The 25,927-nt window shown below is 52.6% G+C and overlaps 2 protein-coding genes across 3 annotated transcripts; one reads left to right on the plus strand and one right to left on the minus strand.

Annotated features, from left to right (window-relative positions):
- The first annotated feature begins 223 nt into the window (after positions 1 to 223).
- HNF1A (HNF1 homeobox A) lies at positions 224 to 15,080 on the plus strand. The gene is made up of 10 exons (XM_033097635.1): positions 224 to 781; positions 7,393 to 7,592; positions 9,118 to 9,304; positions 9,717 to 9,961; positions 10,746 to 10,894; positions 11,014 to 11,215; positions 11,878 to 12,069; positions 13,131 to 13,249; positions 13,335 to 13,479; positions 14,892 to 15,080. Exons 1-10 carry the CDS (start codon positions 456 to 458, stop codon positions 15,017 to 15,019), a joined length of 1,893 nt encoding a protein of 630 aa, XP_032953526.1. The 5' UTR covers positions 224 to 455; the 3' UTR covers positions 15,020 to 15,080.
- On the minus strand, positions 15,021 to 25,812 carry C25H12orf43 (chromosome 25 C12orf43 homolog). Of its 2 annotated transcripts, none has more exons than XM_033097636.1 (6): positions 24,937 to 25,812; positions 21,583 to 21,625; positions 21,307 to 21,405; positions 18,743 to 18,819; positions 18,116 to 18,206; positions 15,021 to 17,623 (listed from the first exon to the last, which is right to left on the minus strand). In XM_033097636.1, the coding sequence occupies exons 1-6, from the start codon at positions 25,082 to 25,084 to the stop codon at positions 17,272 to 17,274; spliced, it is 810 nt and encodes a 269-aa protein (XP_032953527.1). In that variant the 5' UTR covers positions 25,085 to 25,812; the 3' UTR covers positions 15,021 to 17,271. The 2 variants fall into 2 exon arrangements, with proteins under 2 accessions (XP_032953527.1, XP_032953528.1); XM_033097637.1 differs by having other exon boundaries at positions 15,021 to 17,620; positions 24,937 to 25,811.
- Between the last annotated feature and the right edge of the window lie 115 nt (positions 25,813 to 25,927).

Here is a 25,927-nt window from a genome sequence, read left to right on the forward strand (position 1 = left end):
CTGCTCACCCGAAGTCCTCCTTGGCTCCCGGCACCTTCCATCCCAGCTGCCCTGGGCCCCCCACCACCGCCTCCCCCACCCTCCGCTCTGCCCACTCCCATTGAAGGCCGTGGCTCGCCGTCCCTCTGTGCTGCCATGAGGCCTGCACTTTGCAGGGCTGAAGTCCAAAGTTCAGTCCCTTCGCTAAGCACACGGATAAATATGAACCTTGGAGAATTTCCCCAGCTCCAATGTAAACAGAGCGGGCAGGGGCCCTGATTCACTGGCCGCCGGGGCCAGGGTTGGGGGTTGGGGGTGCCCACAGGGCTAGACTAGTGGGGTTTGGGGGGGACTATAGGTGCAAGCAGCCTGGTTTGTACCTGCCTGCTGACTGGCTGGCAAGTAGACAGTCCACGCGGTGGGGGAGGCGGCCCGCTTGGTGGCCCCGGGCCGCGTGGCCCCGTGGTAGTGGAGCCATGGTTTCTAAACTGAGCCAGCTGCAGATGGAGCTCCTAGGAGCCCTGCTCGAGTCGGGCCTGAGCAAAGAGGCACTGATCCAGGCATTGGGTGAGCCGGGGCCCTACCTGCTGGCTGGAGATGGCCCCCTGGACAAGGGGGAGTCCTGTGGCAGCGGTCGAGGGGAGCTGGCCGAGCTGCCCAATGGGCTGGGGGAGACGAGGGGCTCCGAGGAGGAGACGGACGACGATGGGGAAGACTTCACGCCACCCATCCTCAAGGAGCTGGAGAACCTCAGCCCCGAGGAGGCGGCCCACCAGAAAGCCGTGGTGGAGAGCCTGCTGCAGTAAGCACCCCCTTCCCTGTCTCCAGCTCTAAGGAGCCCAGAAGGGCCCACCCTCAGCCCCTGACTAGCCCTGCTGAGGCCAGAGTTCCGTGAGCTGGGCCTTTAGCCCAGTTGTCGGGAAGGGGGACAGGGCCCATGAGAGCTCAGGGGGGATGTTTACTCGGAGGCTGGTCTCCAAGCCCCCTCTCCCCCCACCTGGCCCTCCACAGAGTCCTGAGACCCCATGAGCCAAGGCTTTCAGCCCAGTGCTTGGGAAGTGGCCCCATTCCCCAGGGGAGCTCCAAGATGGGAAAAAAGCAGGAGACTTTACAATTCAAGTGCCTGGAGAACGAGAGGGTGGTGGGAATTTTTAGCCATGGCCAGTTCTACACTCCAGACCCTACTTCCCAGCTAAGTGCTCAGATTACAGGCTTGGGGGCCAGGGAGCATGGCGGGGGAGGTGGGGGGGGGCGGGCAAGGCCGAGGTTTTGGAGGCTCCCCTGGCCACCCGGGGACTCAAGCATTCAGCCAGGTCTTTCTTACCTGAGGGAGATGGAGCCTCAGAACGGGAGCTGCTCTCCTTTCTAGCACAACCTCAGGCTCTCCTGTCTCACCAGCAGGCGCTATTAGAGGCCTCTCGTTGTGTACCCCCATCCAGGGGCTGGCTCCCCATCTCTCGGAGAACTGGGTGGGTCTGAGTCTGATGCCTCCCCTCTCCTCAGCAGAGCTAACCTGGTTACTAATTACCCATGGGCTTTATTATTTCTCTTTTGTTTTATAAATTTATAAATGGCAAAAGGCTCTGATAAGGCCTGTGATCATTAACTTATAGGGATGGTGGCCTGGGGAGGCCTGAGCCAATGAACCTCCCACCCAGCGGGGGTGGGGGATGGAGAAGTGCAGGAGCGGAGGTGGGGAAAGGGAAGTCTGGGGGCTGTGAGGACCCCCTTCCCAACGCCCCTTTAACCTCTTTCCTAAGCTGGGTGCTGTGCTGAGGGTTTGCATGTACGTATAATTTTGGATAATGTGGAGATGAATCCTGGGAGGAAGCTATGGAAACTCTGCTCCGCAGATGAGGAAACTGAGGCCCAGAGAGGGGAAGTAGCTTGACTAAGGCCACTCGGCTGGGACTCCACACCCACTCAGTTTGGTGCTCTCAATCCCCATGACTGGGGGCCAGGGGTCGGCTGACAGTCACTGGGGCGGGGTCTGAGGAAGAGTTCCAAAGACGCTCTCCAGAGGGACCTTCTCTTTTCTGTTCAAGGTCCCGACCCCAGCTTGGGGTGGGGGAGGGCTGGATCCCTGCCTCAGGGAGTTCTCTGAGTCTGCCTGGCCTTGTGAGGGCCTGGGCAAGGGGCAGGGGAGCAGACAGGCCCCCTGACTTGGCAGGAAGAGGAGGGCAAAGGGCCCTGCTATGTTGCAGGGGAGGGGCAAAGAGTCAGGCATGGCAGACCCAGGGCGAGGGCACCTGGGACAGGGTGGGGCTGGGCCAGACCTGCTCAGGACCCCAGATGGGAATGGGGGCTTTCAAATGGGACAGGGGGACAGGGGGTGCCAAGGGCCTTTCTTACCTGGCTGGGTGGGGCCTCTTGATCAGCAGCCCCTTTGGTGGGATGGTGGGTGGGGGGAGGCTTGATCCACAGCACTTGAGGGTGAGAGCAGAGGTTAAAGTGCTCTCTAGGGACCAGCAGAGGCCTGGAAGCTGAGGGAGAAAGGGGAGACAGGGAGGAGGAGAGAGGGCGTGGGGCAGACGGATAGAGGCTTGGAGAAGCAGAATTGAGAAGAGGAGTGGGAGGAAAGAGGGGCTCACACCCAGCGGGGAGAAGGGGCTGGGGAGAGAGAGAGGCACCCCAAGCTGAGAGGAGGCTGGAGTGCTCCCGCCTGCCCCGATTGGGTTTTCTTTAATGCTAACAGCATGCTATTTACTTTCCATTTAAATTTGAGATGTTGCTATAAATTATCAACCAGCTCCTTGTTCCTGCGGAGTTTATAACTAACTACCTGGGTTACTTATTGTTCAGGTAACAAAAGGGATCAGAAACCGCCCTGAGGGAAAAAAGTGGGACCTATAGTCCCAGGGAACAGGAAGGAGAGGGGCTCGGGACCCCTGATGTCGGCCCGGGGCAGTGGGGGAGTTTGAAGCGCAGAAGGAGGGTGCAGAGGCAGGACTTCCATCTGTCTGCAGAAGACAGTGTCTTGGAAGAGGCAGCGTGGGTCCTGGGTCCCAGATCTCCCCAGGCGCCCTGTGCCTGAGGCTACAGCACGGCCCTGAGCTCTTCCTTTAATTCACTGTGTGACCTTGGGCCAGTCTCTTCTCTGCCTCCTGCCTCCGTTTCCCTACCTGGACAATGAATCAAATCCAAACTCCCTGGCCCAGTTCCCTGTCCTCTGAGGGACCTCTCACCCTCCCTCCCTTTCCTCCCGTTACACAGACTTTGCTGAGTCCCACCTCAGAGCCTTTGCATGTGCTGTTCCTTCTGCCTGGAACCCTCTTTCCAGATCTTCTCATGGCTGATTCCTTCTCCTCTTTTTGCGCAAATGTCACCTCAGGGAAGCCCTCCTGACTCTCTCATCTAAAGGTCACTCTTACTTTCACCAGTTTCCTTTCCTTTCTCCTGTCTGTTTTCTATCTCCTGCCATAAAAATACTGCTTGAATGAGAGGTCCATGTGGCCTCGTTCACCACTCTTACCCCTGATAGCCAGCCCCCTGGCCGACACATAGCACAGATGAATGAGTGACGAGGAGTCTCTGAGGCCCTGGGGAACGTCTGCGTCTGTGGCCAAGGGAGGAACCTGCACCTGGGGCTGCTTCGGGGTGTCCTCCTATGTCCTTCCTGACCAGCTCAAACCTCAACCTTGAAGGTCTCTGATCCTCTCTCTCCATTGGGCACTGAAACTCAGGCAGACAGTGGGACAGTGTGACACCCCTGACTGAGGACAGCCTGTCTGGTTTTGAACCCCAGCTCCCTCACTCTAGTGCGGGCAGTTAATTTCACCTTTTTGAGCCCCTGTTTCCTCTGCAAGGCAGAGATGATAATAACACTGACCCACAGGGTTAAGTAGCAAGATAACATGTAGAGTGCCTAGGTAGTAAGTGCAGTAAACGGTTGCTATTATGAGGGGTCCCATTTTACAGATGAGTAAACAGAGGCTCAGAGAGGCAAAGTGACTTGCCCAAGGTAACTCTTACAAAGCACTCAGGCCAGGACTTAGACCCAGGTCCTCCCAACCCACACAACTCTGCACAGCACTCTCAAGGTTGCAAGCCTGTCCTTGATAAGCTGTCTCCTTTCTTGTCCTCCCCAGTTGTTCTTGCTGTTCAACTTCACCAACTCACTTCCATGCAGTGTTCTAGAGCTCAGAATGGCTTACAAATGCATTAAACTCATTTTCTCCTCCTGACAACCTGTGAAATGTTTATTAGCCTTGAATCACAGTTGAGGAAACTGAGGCACACTTCCCAAGGCTACCTGGAGAGTGAGTGGCAGAGCTGGGATTCAAACTGAGACGGAAAGGCCACGCCCGCATTGAGAACTCAGCTCCCCTCCCCATGAACAGCCCTCCTGGGTGGTCTCCCAGCTCCATAATCTAGGAAGCGCTGAAACCCCAAGGCCCAGCAAACAAAAGGCCCAAAGCCTTGAACATCTGATTGACCCCAGAATGGGTAGGAGGCAGGAGGAGAGAGATGTGGGCAGATCTTCCCCTCTCCAGGACCCTCTTCCCTCTGCTGTGGAGCCTAGGGTCCCAGGACTGCACTGCTGGTGATGATAACAATGTCATTCCACCTACTGAGCCCTGACTGTGTGCCGGGCCCTGTAAGCGTTTCATTCCTCTTCGAAACTCATTCAGTTCTCCCAGTAGCATTGCGAGGCAGGCGTGCATTAGCCACCGAGTTTCGGAGATGTGGAGCATGCACACAGCAGGTGCTAGGGCGCAGTGGTGGAACTTGAACCCGGCTTGGCTTCACTTGCGAGCCCGCCCATGAGAGTGAAAGCTGGGGCTACCTGGGGACTTGGCCTCTTAGTTCCTAGTGGGGGAAACTGTCCTGAAGGGTCAGGTCCTTGGAGACTCTGTGTGTGTGTGTGTGTGTGTGTGTGTGTGTGTGTGTTGGGGGTGGGTGGGAGAAAGAGACACAGTGAACAACAGAGAGACACAGAGAAAGGAGAGAAAGAGAGAGAGAGAGAGAGAGAGAGAGAGAGAGAGAGAGAGAGAGAGAGAGAGAGACATGGAGCCAGATGCACAATGACAGTATACCTTCAGTTTGAGCCAGGAGAGGCCCTGCTGAAAGACTGAGCTCATTCTCTCTAGAGAAGAGAGGAGGGAGGGAGGATTTCTCAGGGGGGTGATGATTGCAGTTGGGGGAAGTGGGAGGCCATCCGGCAACCCAGCTCCAGAATCAGATAAACATGTTTGCCAGGGAGCATAAGGCTGGACTTTGTACTGCTCTTCCCTCCCAGCTCTGACTGGCACCCAGGAAGCAGGGGAGGTGGAAAAGAGGCTCCTAGGAAACCCTGAAAGCAGGGAGAGAGAGGAGCTCCGGGAGAGGTCTGCGGGGTCCAGGCAAAGTGAAATATTCTTGAGTCCCAGCTAGGTCAGCTTGGACAAGTGAGGCTCACCTGTGTGAGCCTCAGTTTTCTCACCCATGAAATGGGCATACGAGTAGTACCTACTTCCTAAGGTTATTGTAAGATTTAAATGACCGGCTCTTGGCAAAGCACCTGGCTCACAGTAAATATTCAAGAATTATTAGTATTCATGGGTATCATTTTTACACAAATGGGACTTTGCTGTTCTGACTGCTGACCGATTTTACTTTATCTGACCCCACCTTCCCTGCTTCCCTGCCTTTATGGGAACTGCTGGTAAAAATGGAGGAAGTCACGGGGGCCAAAGCTGATGAAAGGGTGTCCTGGAGTCTGAGAAAGGCATGGTCAAGGGGACAGCCAGGCTGGCTCTATGAGGAATGAGAGATGGGTGGGGGAAGGGCAGTGCGGGGTGGGCTTCAGAGCACTGGGGTTGGGAGCTGTTTGTGTTTATTACAATTCCGCTTTAAATAGTACATATGCATATGTTGTATATTATATAATATGATATGACGTAATTTAAAAAGTATGGAATAGTAACAGAGAAGGCTGCCCCTGTCACCCTGTCCCCAGCACCCTACACCCCTCGAGGCCATCAGTGTCACCAGTTCCTTCCGTGTCCTGCCAGTATTTCATGCAAACACAAGCAAATAGGTAGAAATGTTTTGTCCCACTTTAAATTGTACCCAAATAGCAGTGTAGCAAACCTAGCAGACAAACTGTTCCATTTGCGCACATACAGAGCTTTCTCAGCGGGTTTTTACAGTTGGATCAACCCAAGGCACCGCCATTTAGTTAATCCGCGTCTGTTTGCTGGACACTTAGGTAGTTTCCAATCTTTTGCTGTGGCAAGCCACATGGGGACGAGCTATCTCCTACACATTTGCCACACGTGCAAATATCAGAAGTCTCAAATTCTAGAACAACTTGCTGAGTCAAGGGGGTGAGAACACAGGCTCTGGAAACTGGCAGACCTGGGTTCAAATCCCAGTTCTGTTCTGTTTCAGCACGGATGTAACGAGCTGCTTCTATCTGACACATATTTGTAACAGAAGCTCAGGACAGGATGAGGGGAAGAGAATCTCAGCCCACAGAGGGGGATTCTGGAGCTCAGACATGCACAATTTTCTTACAATGAGGCCTTTGAATGCCAGCCCATAACCCCTTCACCTGCAGCTCAGTTGAAAACCAGACGCCTGGCCCAGTGCTGTGGGAAAACTGGCCGGGCCGTTGCCTCGGGTCTTGAGCCCATTGTCAGGAGGCGTTTTGACATTATGTGATTTTTACCAGATAGGCTGACTTAGAAATGAGTCCCTTCAGTAGGATGGAACTCTGCTGGGCTGGTCCTGTGACCTTGGGCAAGAGATGCAAAGCACGCAATTCTCTTAGCCTTAGTGGCCCCAGCTGTCAAGTGGGAGAATCTTGTTTCTCGCCTTGTTTTCAGACCCAGTATTTTTTCTAGTAGGTTTCCTTCAGTCATCCATCCATCCACCCTACCATCCATACATTCACTCCTGCATTCACCAAGGGCATAATATGTGTCAGGCCCATTTTCGGCGCTGAAAACTAGATGGTTCCTGACCTCACGGCGTTTATAGTCTCTCTCAGTGGATAAGATACAGTGACAAGTAACATTTCCAGGTAGGATGAGGGGAGGGGCTTTAAAGGAAGCCCAAACGTGAGGGCCCTCTCTCTTGGGCTTGTGCAACTTTGAGCGGGAGTCTGTTCATGTTCACATCTGCCCCTGTGTCTGTGTGGCCATGTTTCTAAACTTGTCTCTGTTCCCATGTCTGTGTGGGACTGGTTGTACCTGTGACCACGTCTGCCACGTGTTATGTGTCTCTGTCTCTGTTCTCATGTCCCTGCGCCCTAGCATGAGTGCCCCATACCTTCCTGTCCCCGAGTCAGGGTGCAGGCCCCAGGCTCCACACCTGCTTTCATCCACAACCCCACCCCCAGGGCAGACGGGGCTCCTGGCAGCCGGGACTCCCAGCCCTGCCTGCAGGCTCACTCCCAGCTGAACAGCCCTGTCCTTGCCTTCCATCCAGGGAGGACCCGTGGCGTGTGGCAAAGATGGTCAAGTCGTACCTGCAGCAGCACAACATCCCTCAACGGGAGGTGGTCGACACCACCGGCCTCAACCAGTCGCACCTCTCCCAGCACCTCAACAAAGGGACCCCCATGAAGACACAAAAGCGAGCTGCCCTGTACACCTGGTACGTCCGCAAGCAGCGAGAGGTGGCCCAGCGTAAGTAATGACCGAATGTAGCCCCGTCTTCCCTGGCAGGCCCGGCCGGGACTCTCTGCAGCTCGAGGGTGGGGGCTGGAAGCGTCACCATCCCGTTACTCGGACAGGCAGACTCAGAGGAAGTCAGCAGGACTCAACCAGCATTTAGTACCTATTCTGCACCAGGCACGCTGGGGAGCGGGAGGGCAGTCGCGTCGGTCCTGGGCATCCAAAGATGGATAAACTGGTCCCTGTCTTCTAAGAGCTGTGTGGTGGGGAAGTAGAAAAGATCTCTATGATATAGTGAGCTGTATTACAACGTGATAACAACAGTAATAGCTAGTGTGTATAGAGTACTTGCAGAGTGCCAGGCCCAGTGCGGAGTGCTACGTAAAGCATATTTCGAAGTGTTGAGCTGATGGCGGAAGAGAGAATAATCTATTCTTCCTCAGGGAGGCAGGTGCATCAGGAAGGGTCACACTAGAAGTATGACTTTCGGACTAAGTCTTCAAGTGTGAGTTGAATTTTGACCCATGCAGACGCAGGGAAGGGTGTTTTGGGCAGAAGGAACAGTGTGCGTAAAGACTCAGAGGTGAGGTGTATGCTCAGCCCTCCACTGCAAACCTGGGAAGACCTGGGCGCACTGTCATTCAGGGAACAGTGGGTTTCCTCACTCAGGTCTCACACCCCATCAAATCCCAAGTGCACTTTCACACTTATGAGGCTAAATATAAAAAAATGTCTACCATGTCTTTTATTAATTATCCAGGTTTTTAAAAGGCAATATACATTAATAAAAAAAAGAAAGCTTTTACAATAAATATTAGATGTCTCCTCCCTAAAGCAGCCACTGACATTCCCCAGTCTTGCATATATCCTTCCAGAGATATTTTATGCATATACTAGCGTTATGTATACCTCATACACACATACATATATATCCCTGACTTGGAATCTCCCTTCTCCCCTTCATAAAAATGTCCTGGCACTTGTCTGTCCCATACCCTGGGTGACCTGCTCAGGGATAATCTGATAGACTAGTTTCCATTAAAGTGGAACCAGCTAACAAGGGCTGGTGGGTCTCTTCTCTCCTGGCTAACACTGCACTTTAAACTTGAATTCTGAGTCTGGAATGTTGAACATAGCTCTGAATATACTCAGGAGATATGATTCAATTTTCTGCTCTCCTGTGTGACCCTGGAAAAATATTTAACTTCCCTGAACCTCACCTGTAAAATGGGACGGCATATGTGTCAAGTGTGAACAAATGCTCATGTCTACCTTCAGCCTTGTGAGATTATATCTTGGCTCAGTAGAAAAGTGTGCAGGGATTGATTAGTGATGTCTGCCTTGGATACAGGTTAAGAAAGTGGTGGCATATGTGCTGTGTGTTTGTCATCACTGGAGTAGATGATTTCTAAGTTCTAGTTGTAAGCTCCTTTGGCTCAGCACCCTGGGAATGAGAAAGAATCAGGAGGGTTGTCATGAACTGATGTGGGAAGGTGGGTGTGTCTGGTGTCCTGGTCATTGTTCTCTGTCCCTACAGAATTCACTCATGCCGGGCAGGGTGGGCTGGTTGAGGAGCCCACAGGTGATGAGCTGCCAACCAAGAAGGGGCGGAGAAACCGTTTCAAATGGGGCCCAGCATCCCAGCAGATCCTGTTCCAGGCCTATGAGAGGCAGAAGAACCCCAGCAAGGAGGAGCGAGAGGCATTGGTGGAGGAGTGCAATAGGTAGGATGGCGGGTGGTTAGCAGGGCTGGTTTGGTCTGGGCAGGGGCAAGGCTGGGGAAGGGGAGGGTAGCTCTGGGTGCTGAGGGAGGCTACCCAGTCTCAACTCCTGCTCAGGGTCCGAAACCTAGCTCCATTTCTGACACCAGCCCCCACCAACCCAAGCAGCTCTTGAGTGGCTGCTCATCTCATCCATCCTAACTACAACCCTCTGGTTCCTTTGCTCACTTTATGACCAGAGACACTAAGAGAGACTAAGTCACTTACTCAAGCTCACACAGCAGAACTGGGATTGAAACCGTCTGCCAGCTTCAAACACTCAGATAGAGCCCTACGTGTTAGATCTCTCCCCACAACCCCAGGAGAGGGCCCCTCTGTTCCTGACCTGGAGGCTCACAAGTGGCTATTTCTGCAGGGCCGAGTGCATCCAGAGGGGGGTGTCACCATCACAGGCACAGGGGCTGGGCTCCAACCTGGTCACAGAGGTGCGTGTCTACAACTGGTTTGCCAATCGGCGCAAGGAGGAAGCGTTTCGGCACAAGCTGGCCATGGACACATACAGTGGGCCGCCGCCGCCAGGGCCAGGCCCAGGCCCTGCGCTGCCCGCCCACAGCTCCCCGGGCCTGGCCCCACCTGCCCTCTCCCCCAGTAAGGTCCACGGTAAGTGCTGGGGATGAAGGAAACATGGGGGTAGGTGGGAGAGTTGGGGACCACTGCCCAGTGGCAGCTGCCACCCAAACCTCTTAGCACTTCAGTTTGGTTCCACTCCATGCTATTGACACGACTATATCTACTCTGCTTCTCTCCACTCCATCTATTCCACCCCATTCCATTCACTCTGATTTGTGTTACTTCAATTCATTCACTTCAGATCAACTCAACTCATTTCTGTTCAACTCAATTCAATTCAGTTCCATTCTGTTCAACTCATTATAACCCAATTTAGTTCATTTAAATTTGGTACGGTTTAATCCGATGCAATTCCCAATCGATTCAGTTTACTAAATACCATTCAAGGAAATTCAGTTAATTTGGTATAGCTTAGTTCAATTCAATCCAATTCGATTAGATTCAATTCAGTTCAACTCAAGCTCGATTCATGTCAGGTTCAATTAAACTAGATTCAGTTTCTTTCAACTAATTCCAACTCATTCTATTCAACTTAGTTTGCTGCAGTTTAATGTCGTTAACATCAATTTAGTTCAGTTCAATTGTCTTTCATTGAGCACCTACTGCATGTCAGGTACAGCACTAGGCAGCCCTCGTGTTCACCAGTTGGAAGCAGCCAGCATAGGGCCTGGCAGGAGGTGGACACACGAGCAAAGTTTGCCAGCTGCATAAAGACGGGGTGGGTGGCCTAAGCAAACAGATGTAGTTTAGAGGGATGAGGGCCCTGGAGGGCAGGAAAATGGGGTGTTGAGGCTGGATACTGCTCCCATTCTAGGTGTGCGCTATGGACAGCCTGCAACCAGTGAGGCAGAGGAAGCGCCCTCAAGCAGCGGTTCCTTGGTGACAGTATCTACACCCTTGCACCAAGTGTCCCCTACAGGCCTGGAGCCCAGTCACAGCCTGCTAAGCACCGAAGCCAAGCTGGTGAGTGTCCCCCCTACATAGGGAAGACCCTTCCAACCTCATCTTCCCTCGGGGGAGAAAGGGTCCCTAGGAAGGCAGCGTGAGGCCCCACCCTCACTCGGCTTGGCTTCCCTTCCAAGGTCTCAGCAACTGGGGGTCCCCTGCCTCCTGTCAGCACCCTGACGGCACTGCACAGCTTGGAGCAGACATCCCCAGGCCTCAACCAGCAGCCCCAGAACCTTATTATGGCCTCGCTTCCTGGAGTCATGGCCATAGGGCCTGGTGAGCCTGCCTCCCTGGGCTCCACGTTCACCAACACGGGCGCCTCTACACTGGTCATTGGTAAGCTGGTGGGGTAGCTGGGTGGGGGTGGGGGTGGGGCTCATGGGGCTCTAGAGAATCCAAAAGCTGGAAGAGCTACTAGGACTCATTCATGTTTTATTGAGCACTTACTCTGTGCCAGGCTCTGTGTTACATCAGTGATACATAAGCAAACCAAACAGTCCAAAATCTGAGTGACCCAAGTGGGGAGGCAGACCATAAACACAGTACATCAATTACATGGTGCCTTAGAAGGTAAAACGTCTGTGGGAAAACCAGCAGCTGAAGGGGATCAAAATTTTTAAGGCTTCAGGGTGATTTTTTCCCCAAAGCCTAGAAAGACTTTATTTGTAGGAACTATTATGCAGATGCTCAATATATAAGACAGATAGGGAGAGGGAAACAGAGTTAGCTCTAGGGCCTGTGCACTGCGGTGGAACCCCAGGGCTCCAGGGAACCTAGTTTGACACACCCCCTACCCATATAATGAGCTAGAGGCTCAGAGACAGACGCAGAGTGGCTTGCCAGAGCCATGTGAGTTAGTGACAGGTCCCTGTGCAAAGGTGTTTCCTGTCCACCGCACCTCCTCCCCCAACACACTGGCTCTGGGAGGGAGGAACGGAGTCCTCAGGGGGACCGGGGGGCCGTGGATGCCTGGCTGACCCCGGCCCCTCCCGCTCCAGGCCTGGCCTCCACACAGGCCCAGAGCGTGCCAGTCATCAACAGCATGGGCAGCAGCCTGACCACCCTGCAGCCCGTCCAGTTCTCCCAGCCGCTGCACCCTTCCTACCAGCAGCCACTCATGCCTCCCGTGCAGAGTCACATGGCCCAGAACCCCTTCATGGCCACCATGGCCCAGCTGCAGAGCCCCCATGGTGAGCACAGGGGGACGGGGTGGCCAGCAGAGACCGCGGTCTCTGTGGCTGGTACAAGTGTGTCTGGGATGGGGGTGGGAGCGCTGTGGGTGCTCAGATGAGTGTCTGTGGCCGGAATGTTTCAGTGTGTGAATACACGTGGCCATGAGCGTGTGCATGTGTTTGTGCGAGTGGATCTGCATTTGAGTGTTCATGGTGTTTACGTGTGCACGCCACGCGTTGGAGTACCGGTCAGTCCTTCTCTGAACGAAACCCTTGGGGCCACATGTAGTTTAGAATTCACTATTTTCAGTTTTTCGAAAGGTAATATGGTGGCCATACCATAGATGACGTAAACACTCCAAGCAGGGTTTGGGGCAACACTGTCACCAAGCATCACGATTTCTGCAGCAAAAGGTAGACTTCCACCAAGTAGGTTAATAAAGACTTAACCTCACAGCAGTCTCAGGACAGATTTTGCTACCACACGAGCTCTAGTGCCAAGCTTCTGAAAACTGACTGCTTTTCACTTTTGGAATTTGGCACTGGGGATACGGGAACGTGGACCTGGGCATGTGTGTGTGCATCTGGTTGAGTGCACGTATTTGTGTATATGGATGGTGTGGCTTTATCTGAGTCAATGTGAGAATCTGTATTTTTCTGTTGGTATTGATGTGCTTTTGTAGGGGCAGGTGGAGGTTAAAATCCAGGTTCCATTTCAAGGGGTGTCCTGGAGGGCGAGATACGCTGCCCTCCGAGTTCTGTACTTAGTACAAGAGCACCCGTGTCTCCCATTCCCTTTCACACCTGTCATCTCCAGGTGAAGGGAGGGTCTGGGTTTGGATTCCTGGCTTCTCCCAGGCTTCTTCCCCCCAAACCAAGCTGAGCAGGGCCCTGTAGGTGGGGAGGGGGTCCAAACCCTCTCTCTGGAGCGCCGTTTTGGAAATCAGTCCCTCCACTGCGCCACTGGGCCATTCGCCAGGCCTCACGCCCCACTGCCTCCAGCCCCGAGGCCCGCCTGGGAGAGGTCCAGCCTGGCCCGGGCGCCCTGTGTATCCACCTGTCTCCTCCCTCCTGGCCAGCCCTGTACAGCCACAAGCCCGAGGTGGCGCAGTACGCCCACACGGGCCTGCTCCCGCAGACCATGCTCATCACCGACACCAACCTGAGCGCACTGGCCAGCCTCACGCCCACCAAGCAGGTAAGGCCCAGGCCAGCCAGGCCCCGACCTCGGGCCCCTCCCCGGCGTCTACCCAGGCACTCAGGTGGCTGCTCCGTTCCCCCAGGTCTTCACCTCAGACACCGAGGCCTCCAGTGAGTCCGGGCTTCACACGCCAGCATCTCAGGCCACCACCATCCACATCCCCAGCCAGGACCCTGCTGGCATCCAGCACCTGCAGCCCTCCCATCGGCTCAGTGCCAGCCCCACAGGTGAGCAGCCTTTCCCTGCGGCCTCTTCCTTGCGTGGGTACAGCAGTGGGCAAACAGGCGGGGCCACGGGGCAGGTTTTAGAGGGCACTCTGTGCTCTCTGGAAGTGAGCCAAGAGGGGTGTGAAACTACAGGAAAATGGGCGTATCTTACAGAAACATCTCACTGACTGGTCGAGGAACGGGATTAAGTCGTAGGAAGAGGCAGTGGCGGGTAACAGGGAGTGGTCGGATAGGCTAGTTGGGGGCCAGAAGCAGCTCAGCATTTAGCATTCTTTGAATCACTGCCGACATTGAAATATCAGGAGCTTTCCTAAAGAAAGCCAGATGGAAAACTGGAAGGACTCATGTTTCCACGTAGCAACAAGAGAGAGTGGGCTTTCCAGGCCCCCGTACCCCACTTGACCCATTCATTCCCATCCCCCTATGACCCAAGTCTGCAACCTACAAGGTCATGGTGAAGAGCCGGCACTCTGGGGTCCAGCTGCTGGGCTTTGGGGCCTGTGGTGACCACCTGCTTAGTGCGTGACTTTGGGCAAGGTGTCGCCCCTCTGTGTGCCTGAGGTTACTCCACTCAGCCCTGGTGACGGAAGTGAGTTCCTGAGGGCTGCACAGTCCAGGCTCTGTTTTACCCGTGTGGCACTGTCATCATCCCCATTTTACAGATGAGACACTTAAGGCGGTGAGGGACTTGGCCTTGCCTCTGACAGCTGCCAGGTGGCAGGGCCAGGACTTGAACTCAAAGCCCATTCTCGTAACCATCTGAATCAGCCAGGCTTCTCCCGAGAACCCACAGGAATATGGACACATTTAAGGAACTGGCTGACACAACTGTGGGGGATGGCAAGTCCGAAAGCTGTAGGGCAGGCCAGCAGGCTGGCGACGCGGGCAGGGGTTAATGTTGGTCTTGAGGCAGAATTCCTTCTTCTCTAGGAAATCTCAGCTTCTGCTCTTAAGGCCTTCGACCGATAGGATGAGGTCCACACATGTTATCAAGGGAAATCTCCTTTAAATCAACTGACTGTAGGTGTTTTAAAACACACACACACACACACACACACACACACACACACACACACACAAATACCTCCACAGCAACACTTCGGTTAGTGTTTGGAAATCTCCTTTAAATCAACTGACTGTAGGTGTTTAAACACACACACACACACACACCTCCACAGCAACACTTCGGTTAGTGTTTGGTTCAATGACTAGAGCCAAGATGACACCTACAACTAACCACCTCACCGGGCTTCTCTAACGTTCCCACTAAAATGTCCTGAGGTGGCCACTCCCCGGGTGGCCCGCGCCTGGCCACAGGTTAATGAGACCAGGCCCCCCTCCGCTGGCCTGGGTACCCCGGGGATGCGTAAGGACGGGCTCGGTGGCAGCAGCCGTGTCACTTGCCTCCGCAGTGTCCTCCAGCAGCCTGGTGTTATACCAGAGCACCGAGTCCACCAATGGCCACAGCCACCTGCTGCCATCCAATCACAGCGTCATCGAGACCTTCATCTCCACGCAGATGGCCTCTTCTTCCCAGTAACCATGGCTACCGCCTCCCAGGGGCTGGGCACCGAAGCCTGCACGGCCCACTTGGGGGGTGACTAGAACATCTGAACCTGCAAAACTTTTGCTGCCACAGAGCTGCTGCCCTTCTCTGGAAAACTGTGCCTCGGTCCCCACCCTGCTCTGTCAGTGTCAGAGAGGGAGGGGTCCTGAGGGGCCCTGACCCGAGGTGGGCTGCTTTGGTGTACATGGGGGTACTGTGGAGCGCTGGGAAGCACAGCGTGTTCCTGGCAGGACACGGGAGGGGCTGTCCCCGCTGCTCAGGGGAAATCCTGTCACTTGGAGCAGAGGGGGACAGGCTTTGGATGCTGATACCCCCAGCCTGGGCCTGTGGGGAGCCCCGGTACCCTGAAGGGAGCTCTGGCAGCCACACGTCTCAGGACACAGCCTGTGTAGCTGTGACTCACTGAGCAACAAGAGACGCCCTAGATCAGTGTGTCCCCATTCTGTCACCGATGCCCTGTCCAGGCCACTCCATCCTGCTATGGACCCACATGCCCATTTGTACCCACTCCTGTCCCCCACTCACAGCTTACGCTTTCCCTGAGGGGCTACTCTGTCCCAGGGCCTGGGGCTCAGACATCCAAGCCCTAGGGGAGCCCAAGCTGACAGCAAGGGCATCAGGGCTCTCCAGCTTCCCTCATCCTGAGCCATCCCTCTCTCTGGACCCCATGACCTCCAGTTTTCTGGGACTTTCGTTCCCCCGAGCACCATGCCTTCTGATGTCAGCCTGGCATCTTGCCTCTACTGAAAAGCCCCCTTAAGGCTAGTAACTTGTCCTTGTTCAAGTGGGAGGCTTGCAACTCTGCACCTGGTGCTAAGTCCTGGGGTAGCAACTCCTCTGGCCGCTGGGGCCCTGCAGACCTTCCCTGGTTCGGGGAGAAGCTGCTGAGCTCAGAAGGCAGCAAGGTCTGAGCAGCAGGCAGAGTGGAGGTGCCCACAGGGAGAAGCGAGAGGCGAGCGGCAGGGAGGACCACCCGTCTGGACAGGACGGAGGCCTGGAAGCTTGGAGGCCTGGCAGGCGGAGGGATGGGGCAAAGAGCAGGCAGGCGCAGCCCATGGGGAGCCTGAGCCCCTGAGCCCCACTGGGAGGGACAAGGCAGCTGTGTAAACCCGGGGCTCCTGCGACCTCATCTCCCTGAGGCTGCTGCAGATAAACTGGCCCTCGGAGTCTGCCTCCAACCCGTGACTGAGGAAGGGCCTGGGAGAACCAGCAACCCCTGCGGCTTGCAGCCAGCTAAGGGCAGGTCTGTACATTTATTTAACTTTTAGTAAAGAAAGGACGTATCGGAAACTTCTTGCTTGTCCACACATCACCCAGATGGGGTTGGGCACGCAGAGGGAGGCAGGGGTGCACCGGGGGCCTGAGGAGTGAGGGGTCCAGCACACACTCCCTCACACCCCACCTGTCCTCCTGGTTCTGCCGAATCTGAGGCAAGGCGACAAAGCCAGAATTTTACCTCAACCTGGAGCTTCTGTTCCTTCCTGAAGTCTTGAAGCTGGGGTGCAGGAACCCATGTTGGGGTGTAGGCAGGAGGACTCCTCCTGTCTGATGCTTATTTAAAATGTCTCATCAAGATTCAGCATTGACCGAGAGGCAGCACCCAAATCACTTTGTTACGCGTTGGGTCCGACAATTTATTTTCGATAATCTGGTTGGCTCAGAGACATGATCGTGCATGGAGGAAAAAAAAAATTCTGGAAAAATGAGGGGGGAAAAAATCTCTCTCCTTCTCTTTCAGACAATGTTATATCCAGTCTGTGTGGCATGGGGGAGAAGTACAAACTCTTTGGGCCTCGGCACCTCAGGGACCCCTTCTCTCATTTCCTTGAGATTGTATCCCACAACAGGCTGAGGAGGTGGAGAGGAAGGAAAAGGCCTCCCTCCCTCTCTCTCCGCAGACAGCACTGGGGAAATGGAAGCTTCACCACTTGGCCATTAGTACTGAATGACTGGAAGGCTTTTTCTTCCTGAGGCCACAGAACGTTCTGGTACCACAGGTCTGCCCCAGCCTCCAGTGGGAGCACAAAAGGGCAGGCCTTGCTTAGGCTTCTCACCCTATAACCACGGCTTTGCCCCGACCCTTGGGCAAGCCCCAGTCTGGCCCTTGTGCAGAGCCTGGACTGGCCAACCAAGTCCTTGGAGAGGGAGACAGGTCTCGGCAATGCCTTGTCCCAGTGGGTGCCTTGGTACTGGGGCTAGCTGTGCCCTGTGCCCACAGGCTGGGGTCAGTTTGCAGACATGGCTGCTGTACTCCTTGCTGGGGGTAATGGGGAAGCCTCACTGGCCTTCTCTGCCTTTTTCTTCCTTTTCTTCTTTTTGGTCCCAAGTGATGTCTGGTCTCCGTTGAGCTTGGCTGACTCCTTTTCTTGCTTCCCGACTGTGGCCTTGCTTGTGGTGGTGGCTGCGGTCAAGTCTGCGCTGGCCTCCTTCTTGGCTTTCTTTTTCAACTTCCTTTTCTTCTTCTTTGCCTCTTTCTCCCCCTTGACAGACCCATGGATGGCAGACTCCTGCAGGATGTCAGAGGCTGACACAGCTGCCTCCCGGCACCGCTGCCACTCCTCGTTGCTGTCCTCACTGCTACGAGGGGAAGGCAGTCTGGTCACCCTGCGTTGGGACCGGGCCCCTCAGCTGCCTCTCACTGGTTTGGTCCACGCCACCAGAAAGAGGCCACAGGGAGCGGCAGACACGGAGCTCAGGATTGGGAGTGAGGCAGGCCTTGGTTCTGATACTGGCTTCTCTGCTTTCTAGCTATGTGACCTCATTAAGTAACTTCACCTCTCTGACCCTCAGTGTCTTCATCTATAAAATGGGGATCTTCACTGAGTCCAGGCCTCACAGGAATGTCCAAGGAGTGAGGCGCCTGGCACTAGATGGGCGCTCAAACAGCAGTAAACATCCAAGGCCACCCCCCAGGAGAACCTCTTCCCCCTCCCACTGAGGGTACTATTTCCCAGCTACCTGACAGGGTTCCTGGACCGTACTGGAGTCTGCTTGGCTGTCCTGGGACACTGGACAACACAGAAAACGGGCAAAAAGGAGGGACCCTGAGGAGAGGCTGTGCGATCTGACCTGGAGCTGGAAGGCAGTCGCTTTCGGCAGGGCTGGGGAGAAGCTTTCTCTTCAGGGCCTTCAGGTATGGAGGTGAAGAAAAGGCGGAAGCCTACAAACCAAAGGGGCAGAGTCAGCACTGCCAGGTGCCGACCTCTCCTCCCAGGTGCCCAGGCTGCCCTGCCTCTGCCCTCAAGGAGCTCCCAGTCCAGAGGTGAAGACTTGGGAATTGCTCTTATCTAACCACAAAGTAATGCCTCAGGCGATGAGGGTACACCGGCTGCCACATCAGGTCAGCCAGCCCCCGGCGGCTTCCGGAAATGAGCAGTGGAGCCTCCTGCCTAAGGCAGCTTCCAGAGTGGCAAATGAATTTGACATGGGACCGACTCAGACAGCAGGGCTGTGGAGTGCAGTGGTAAGGGGCTCCTGCTCAGGGCTGCCCTGAAAACTCACCAGACAAGTGACTTCATTTGTCAGAGCCTCAGCTTCCCATACGGTCCCCCATAAACGGGCTATAATCATGATACCTGCCTTAAGAGCAGACTGCTGGGGTGAAAGAAGGTAACATACCACACTGTACTTCCCAGCTCCAGGCACACAGTAGGTGCTCACCAAACGATAGCTGATATTAACAGGGTAACTACTCACCATCATCCTCTGGGGTGACTCTCTTCTGTACCTCGGCCTTTGTCGGCTCCTTCACGACTTCTGAGATGGTAATGGAGCTAAGGGAAGAGGAGACGGTTGATTCAGGATGAGAGTCTGGGTGATAACAAAAATGTTTTTTAAAGGGGATAGAGGCGTGTGATCTTCAATGCAAAAGGAGACAGCACACTGGCCTGATAAGAATGCGAAAGCCGACAGCTACAACCTGTAACCAGTGCCTGCCGGCTCAAACCGCAGTGCTTCATTTGTTTAAATCCCTTTATTATTCCAGAAAACACTGAAGAATTTTTAGAGATACTCATAGTACAACAAAATGAATACCATTTCAAATAGGGCAAAGAGAAAATAAACGCAAGAGGGACAGAAAGCGCTGACGTGTGGTCAGGAAGTCCTGTACACGTACTAGAGAGAGGGCACACTGAGCTTCCTGGCAGCAAACATGAAAAAGGAAACATGACCAATGTAGAGAAATGGTTTAGAGGTCAGCTTATAGAGCAGGGCAGACCTGTTTGTTTTTTAACTTAATTTTTTTTCTTTTTCAATTTGAGATAACTGTAGATTGACATGCATCTAAGAAATACTGCGGAGAGATTCCATATCCTATTTGCCCGGTTTCTCCCAATGGCAGCATTGTGTGCATTAACTGTATAGTTCAATCATCCGAGTGGGAAACTTACACTGATACAATCCATTGACCTTATTCAGACTTCAGAGACCTGGGTCTTGAATCCTGGCTTTGTCACTTACTGGCTGTGTCCTCTTTGGCAAGGGACTTCCTCTCTCTTGGCCTCTGTTACCCATCTGCACGCTGGGAATGATAACAGTCCCTGCCTCCCAGGGTTGTGACCGGATTAAATGAGAGAGTGGATAGCAAGCACTCAGTCCAGAGCCTGGCCACGAGCAGGTGCTCAATAAATGGCAGCTGTGATGATGAAGAAGAAGATCACTGTCATCCTGATAAGCAGTAAGTTTCACAGGACCTCTGATGCAAAAATAAAGCCTGTCTCCAGAAGCACAGAAAGCAGGGAGAACTCCCAACACCAGGAAGCATGTCTCTGGTGAATGCGAACAGAGACTATGCCAAAGGTGTGTCCCAAGGTCCTGTCCAGGAAATCAGTCTGGGAAGAAGGATGGTGCCACCCAGGCGCCTGATGCTGACCCAAGCATCTATCACAGTGGTTCGTTGTCCACAGGGGACATTAGGCAATGTCTGGAGACATTTTTGGTTGTCACAACTGGTTGGGAGGTTTGCTCCGAGGATCTAGTGGGTAGAGGCCAGGGATGCTGCTAACCATCCTACACTGTGCGGGACAGTCCCCCACAACCAGGAATGATCCAGTCCGTATGCCAACAGCGCCACGGCTGAGAAACCCTGCTCGCACACAAGGGACCAACTGGAGTATCTTTTAAGTCTCTGTGGGGAGAAATATAAAAACACTGCAGGGAACTGTCTGACCGCAGCTGAGCAGCACCCGGCTCCATTTCCACTTGGGGAAATGTCCAGCGTGGATCACTGTAGTGCCAGGTGGGCCTTTTTACCTTAAAGCCAAACAGTCATGAAGAGAAACTGCTTCCATGGGGTGAAAGGTCAACTGACCTTTCTAAACACGTTTCCCACATTCTTGAGTTGGGGGATGGCACTACACCACGGTGCTTCAGGCTGCTGAGATCTGGCCCAACATTCTGTCTTAGCAGAGCAGCTGGTTTACACTTTGGGAGGGCGCTTTTGTCCTTTTTGATGTTACTTCAAATTGAAGGACTCTTGCTTGACTATCCTCACCTCCCTTTCAAAACCTGCTCTGCTAATCAAGAATGGACCTAGACCAGCATATTCTGAAATGTGCTCCATGCTACGTGACTGGTCTTCCACTAAACAAAGGCAGTGTGGCCATATGGGTCTGGAAACTGCTGGGCTGAACAAAATTACACAGGTGTCTTTACTGCAGGACTTCTCAGAGCCTTGAATGTATGATTAGGAATCTCAATTATCTCAATCTACAAGGGGGGATGTAGAATGTAGTGTTTTTCAACTTCTTTGCCATTGGATCTCTTCTTTTCAAGAGCCTCACTCTGGACTTGTATTCCTCGGCACCTGCTTTAGGGCTGCTGACCTGCATCTTTACAGACTGTGTTCTCAAATGTAAGAAATAGAACTGGCACAGTGCTTGGCACACGGAAAGCACCCAAGAAACAGTAATTCCATCTGTCCCTTGCCCTCTTGTTCTTGGGGTTCCTCGCTTCCTCTCACGGTAGCAGGATAACACAGCGGTCAAGAGCACAGCCTTTGGAGTCAAACACACTTGGGTTCGAGTCCCAGCTCTGTTCCTTACTCCCTTCAGGCAAATGTTTCTTTTCGTGAAGAACCTTTGTTTCCTCAACTGGAGAATAAGGTGACAGGCTACACGGTAGGGTGACTGTGAACGCAGTGAGGTGACATGTGCCTGGTGCATACCCCGTGCCTACCTGCACACTGTGAGCTCCCCGTCAATGGGGGCCATTACTGTTCCTATTGATGAGGGCAGAAGAGAAGGTAAGCTTTTGGTTACCTGTCCAGTAGGGCTCCCAGCTTCTTGGCTATGTGGGCTCGGAATTCGGGGGTGGTCTGAAGCTCGTTACCATCTTGCTCATGCTCATCCACCTTGTGCCTACAACACAAAGAGAAAGACCGCACTTCCTGCCAGTCCAGAAGCTGCCCCATGAGGGCAGGGATTACATGTGGCTCGTTCACCCTGATATCCCGGGTGTAACCTAGCATCGGCACACAGCAGGGGTCTGTATTTGTTGAATGAAGGGATGAAACTTGAACCCAAAGCGCACAGTACCTGCGGCTCCGCTGGGTGGTTGGTAACCGATTATCTGCTGCATCTGTGGAAATAATGAAAACCGAGGCATTTATAGAGGAAACATTATCTGTTGTGTGCCAGGCATGATTTTAAGTGATTTACATGTCTAACTCATTGAATCTTCCCCCTTTAGAGGGGTCACCATATACCACATTTTGCAGAATAGTAAACTGAGCCAAGAAGATGTAAAATAACTTAGTTAGAGTCAAACAGCTAATAAGTGACAGAGTTGGGATGAGACACCCAACCTGGGATGAGATCAACCGTCTTCAGAGCCCCTCTCTTAACCACCATGCTGACCAGGCAAGCCTAAGAGTGATCTGATTCTAGCATTAACTGAGTGCCTACTAAGTACCTGGCGGGCACTGAGCAGGGAAGAAGTGGCCCAGCTATGTCGATCACATTCTTCAAGCCAAGACACTGGGGATACCTGGTCTGGTGGTCATTCACTCAACCAAATACTGAAGGTCTACCATTACCCAGGTGGTGTGCCAGTGGCTGAATAACAGACAAAGATCCCAGTCCTCATGGAGCTTACACTCTAGTCGGTGAAGACAGATGACAGAAAACACACAATTAAAACACAAAATTAGATAAGTATAGGGAAAAGCAAAGCAGGAAGGGAGGTGGGGAATACTGGGTGGGGGAATCATTTTAGAAAGATGGGCAGGGAGGGTATCACGGATAGGTGACATTTGAACTGAGATTTGAGAGGTGACGGAATGCCAAGTGGATATCTGGGGAAGAGCCTTCCAGGTGGAGGGAAAAGTACCTGCAAAGACCCCGAGGCAGAAAGAACCGTGTCTGGTGTGTTTTAGAGCCAGCAAGGAGGCCGGTGTGGCTGGGGGAGAAGCAGAAATGGGGGAACTCAGGGGGCCAGATCACACAGGGCCTGGTGGGCCAATGTGAGGGCCTGGGTCTCGAAGGAGAAGAAGGGCAAGGCCAGCAGGAACACTGCTGCAATAATTGAGATGGTGAGAAGTGGCAGCACACAGGACATGTATTTTGAGGATGGAGTCCACAGGATTTTGCTGATGGACTAGATAGATGGTGTGAGAAATAAGGGAAAGATGGCTCTATGCGGGTTTTGACTTGAACAGTGGGACAAAATGTGCTTGTGTATGTAAGGGGCTAACTGAATCAAATGGACACTTGGTAACTCTGGGCCCAAAGTAGGGCCACCAGTATTAAGCAACTTCAGGAAGCACAGCGTACACTGTGGTCTGTGTCCACATGCTCGGGAACGTAACACGGAGTGCAAAGTGCCTGATGGTTCTGGAGTTGGGTAATGTGGAGCCCTGGGATGGACAGTCTTTAATGACCTGCTCCTTTCTCTTCCATGCAATCACAATGTAGTCCGTCATGACTACAGAGCAATGGATGTGAGGTACTGTCATGGCATAGAAGAAGCTGTATGAGATCCCAGGCTCCAGAGTTCAGTTGAGCCCTGGCAAGATGTGTGACCCTAAGCAAGTCCCTTTACCTCCCAAGCCTTTGTTTTCCACATTTATAAAATGAGGATTAGGTCACCAACCCTCCGGAGTAAGTGTAAGGACATAGTGAAGTTTTATATTGTTTTGGACACTTCATTTGCAATTCCATCTCCTCCCTGGATTTGTAAGCTACTGGAGTACATGGTCTGCCTTTTTATCTTTACATCCTCAGCTCTTGGCGGGGATGGTGTCTTGGTATGAAATAAATGTCGCATATCTTTATCAAAGTTGCATACCTGGGATCTGGGAACAGGCCAGATCCCAGCTTTCATGAAGTTCACATCACGTAACTTCTCACTCAATAAACTGTAGAACATGTACGAGCCAGGGTTGAATTCAAGTTACCAGGGATGCAGGAATAGAAGAAAAAAGACAAGAGACAAGTGTAGGAAGGAAAGCACTATCTATGAAGGTTATCACATAAAGTCTGATGCCTTTATCACAGATAAAGGCAGGTAAACCAGCTTTCCTGAAGAGGTAGTGTCTCAGCTGTATTATAGGACGAGCGGGAATTAGGCAGGAAGGGGAAAGCAGTCCATGCGGAGAGACCAACCACATAACTGCTGCCATTTGTTGGGCCTTCTTATGTTCCAAGAACTGCAGATGTATCATCTCAGTTACTTTTCAACTTGATGTGGGTACTACCATTACCCCAACTTTACAGATGAGGAAATTTAGATACAGTGAGATTTAAGTACCTTGCCCAAATTCTCAATGCTAGTGAGTGATGGAGATGGATGTGTATAGAGTGATGCGTATAGAATGTGAAAACTGCAAAGTTGTGGTACCCAGAGATGAGAGCGTATAGTATGGTCTGATGCCTACCTATGGAAGTGTACAGTGGCAGGACAGCAAGAAAGGAGAGGCAGGCAGGGAATGGATTACCAAAGGGCTTGTAAGTCCTTTTAAACAAAAGCAGGGGGTTTTAACCATGATTTACCACTGCTGTAAAAGTCTGGTAAAGCCTGGATTCCTTTTCAGGATGTTTTACATGTATAAAATACAACTCGTAGGATTACAAATAAAACCAATGATACTGCAATTGTCACTATAACATAAAACACCAAATTTGGCATATTGATATATGTTTCTTTTTTAATGCATTAAATTAGATCTAGAGATGGATGTACAAATTATTGTAATTTTAAAGTAGTGATGAATATAAAATTTTTCCAACATTTTATTGTGAATAAAATGATATTTTAATGTATCTGCAAAGACTGTAAGTAAGACACGAAAATCTGTGACATTTGTTAGGACAAAGTAACAGGTATTGTCCAAGTTACTTGTGGCTTGTTGCCCACATGCAAGATGGAAAGTGATGCTAAATTTCAGACAGAGGTTAATGAAAGTAAAGACGAAATATTTTTCCCCATCCCAAATCCACGTATCCTCTGGATTATGATTAGGTACCCCTATGATGAGTTTGGGGCTTATTCCAGGGCGCTAGGGAATCACGGTCAGAGTTATGTGTTGGGCACAGCTCACTGCCAGTGGGCTGCCAGCCCCAGGGTATGAACACGATGCAGGCGGGGAAAGGATGAATGCGAGAATCCAGAAAGAGGGCTGTCGCCGTCATTTCGGAGAGGTGGCGGCTGCCTAGTGTGCAGCAGTGAAGATGGGCCAAAGGGAGCAGAATCAAGAGACATTCAGGTACCTCAATTTCCCTGACTGGATAATGGAACAACCCACACTGCTGCACGCGCTTTGCCTCTGAACTCCATGCAGTCCCAGGAGTTCTCTTGCGGAGAGAAGTCGAGTCCCAGTGGCTCCTTCCTCACCATCCATTCTCTCAGACCCCTACGCCCTTCGGCCAGACTGCCTGAACACAGTTGCCTACCAGCTCTTGGCTTCTCCGGCCCCCTCGGGCGCTGCTCCAAGCCCCAGGCCGGCATCGCCGCCTCACGGCACCGCGCCAACTCCTCTGCATCACTGCTGCTGGTGCTGCTGCTCTCCAAATCGCTCACGGAACCTCTGGGCGCCGTCATCTTGAAGCACCGCAAAGGATTGTGGGGAGCTCCTCCACTAGCCACACCCCTCCACGACCTCACGTGAGAGCGGAGGAGCGCAGGGCATGGTGGGGATTGTAGTTCTCAGACTAAGGCCGTCTCTGGCCGTTGAATTGTCCTGGCGGTTTCTTCAAACGTAAGAGTTTAGAAGTGACTAAGAAATCAATTTCTCCATCCTTTCTTGATGAGGAAAATGTGACATACAGAAGGGAAGGAATTGCCTAAGGTAACACGGGGGTTAACGACAGAACTGGGAATAGTTCCCAGGGCTGATTCAATATAGCTTCAGTATTACCCATTTATTCCAGGAATTTGGAAATCCATCTGGGCATCAGAAGCAACGGAGGAAGCTTGTTAAAACGCAGGTTGTCGGGTCTAACCCAAAACTAACTGAATCAGAACCTTTTAGGGCCCTGCTTCTACTCAGTACAATCTGTGAGCCAGCCGCATCCGCAAACTCAGGCGCTTGTTAGAAATGCAAAGTCCTGGCTTCAGTTTAGACCTACTGAAGCACAACCTGTAGTTAAATAAGATCTCCAGGTGATTCGGATAAAGTGTGAGAGGCCCAATCCCAGGTGATGCTAATGCATAGTAGGGTTTGGGAAACATTGGGCAGCTTTTTCTAGCTTAGGACTTCTGCATTCTGCTTGCACATTGGAATTCAATTCAATACTGACCCCTAGGACCCACTCAAGACCAACACATTAGAATTTGTGTTGTTTCATGGAATACTCCACTATGAAGGATGAACAAAATCACTTTTGTCTTTGGAATGCTTTTCTTCATGTTTTATCTTTGAAACTGTGTCAAAATTTTGATTAA

Source organism: Rhinolophus ferrumequinum, chromosome 25 (assembly GCF_004115265.2).
Source record: "Rhinolophus ferrumequinum isolate MPI-CBG mRhiFer1 chromosome 25, mRhiFer1_v1.p, whole genome shotgun sequence".
In the NCBI taxonomy this organism is placed as follows: domain Eukaryota; kingdom Metazoa; phylum Chordata; class Mammalia; order Chiroptera; family Rhinolophidae; genus Rhinolophus; species Rhinolophus ferrumequinum.

What these genes read in the sequence shown, in the direction of transcription:
- HNF1A (XM_033097635.1), top strand. Translation starts at nt 456, where the DNA reads ATGGTTTCTAAACTGAGCCAGCTGCAGATGGAGCTCCTAGGAGCCCTG. An exon ending in GTGGTGGAGAGCCTGCTGCA is followed by an intron (nt 782 to 7,392) that starts GTAAGCACCCCC and finishes CCTTCCATCCAG; the next exon opens with GGAGGACCCGTGGCGTGTGG. An exon ending in CGCCTCTACACTGGTCATTG is followed by an intron (nt 11,216 to 11,877) that starts GTAAGCTGGTGG and finishes CTCCCGCTCCAG; the next exon opens with GCCTGGCCTCCACACAGGCC.
- C25H12orf43 (XM_033097636.1), bottom strand. Translation starts at nt 25,084, where the DNA reads ATGACGGCGCCCAGAGGTTCCGTGAGCGATTTGGAGAGCAGCAGCACC. An exon ending in GCCGGAGAAGCCAAGAGCTG is followed by an intron (nt 21,626 to 24,936) that starts GTAGGCAACTGT and finishes TTATTTCCACAG; the next exon opens with ATGCAGCAGATAATCGGTTA. An exon ending in CGACTGCCTTCCAGCTCCAG is followed by an intron (nt 17,624 to 18,115) that starts GTCAGATCGCAC and finishes TTCCCCTCGTAG; the next exon opens with CAGTGAGGACAGCAACGAGG.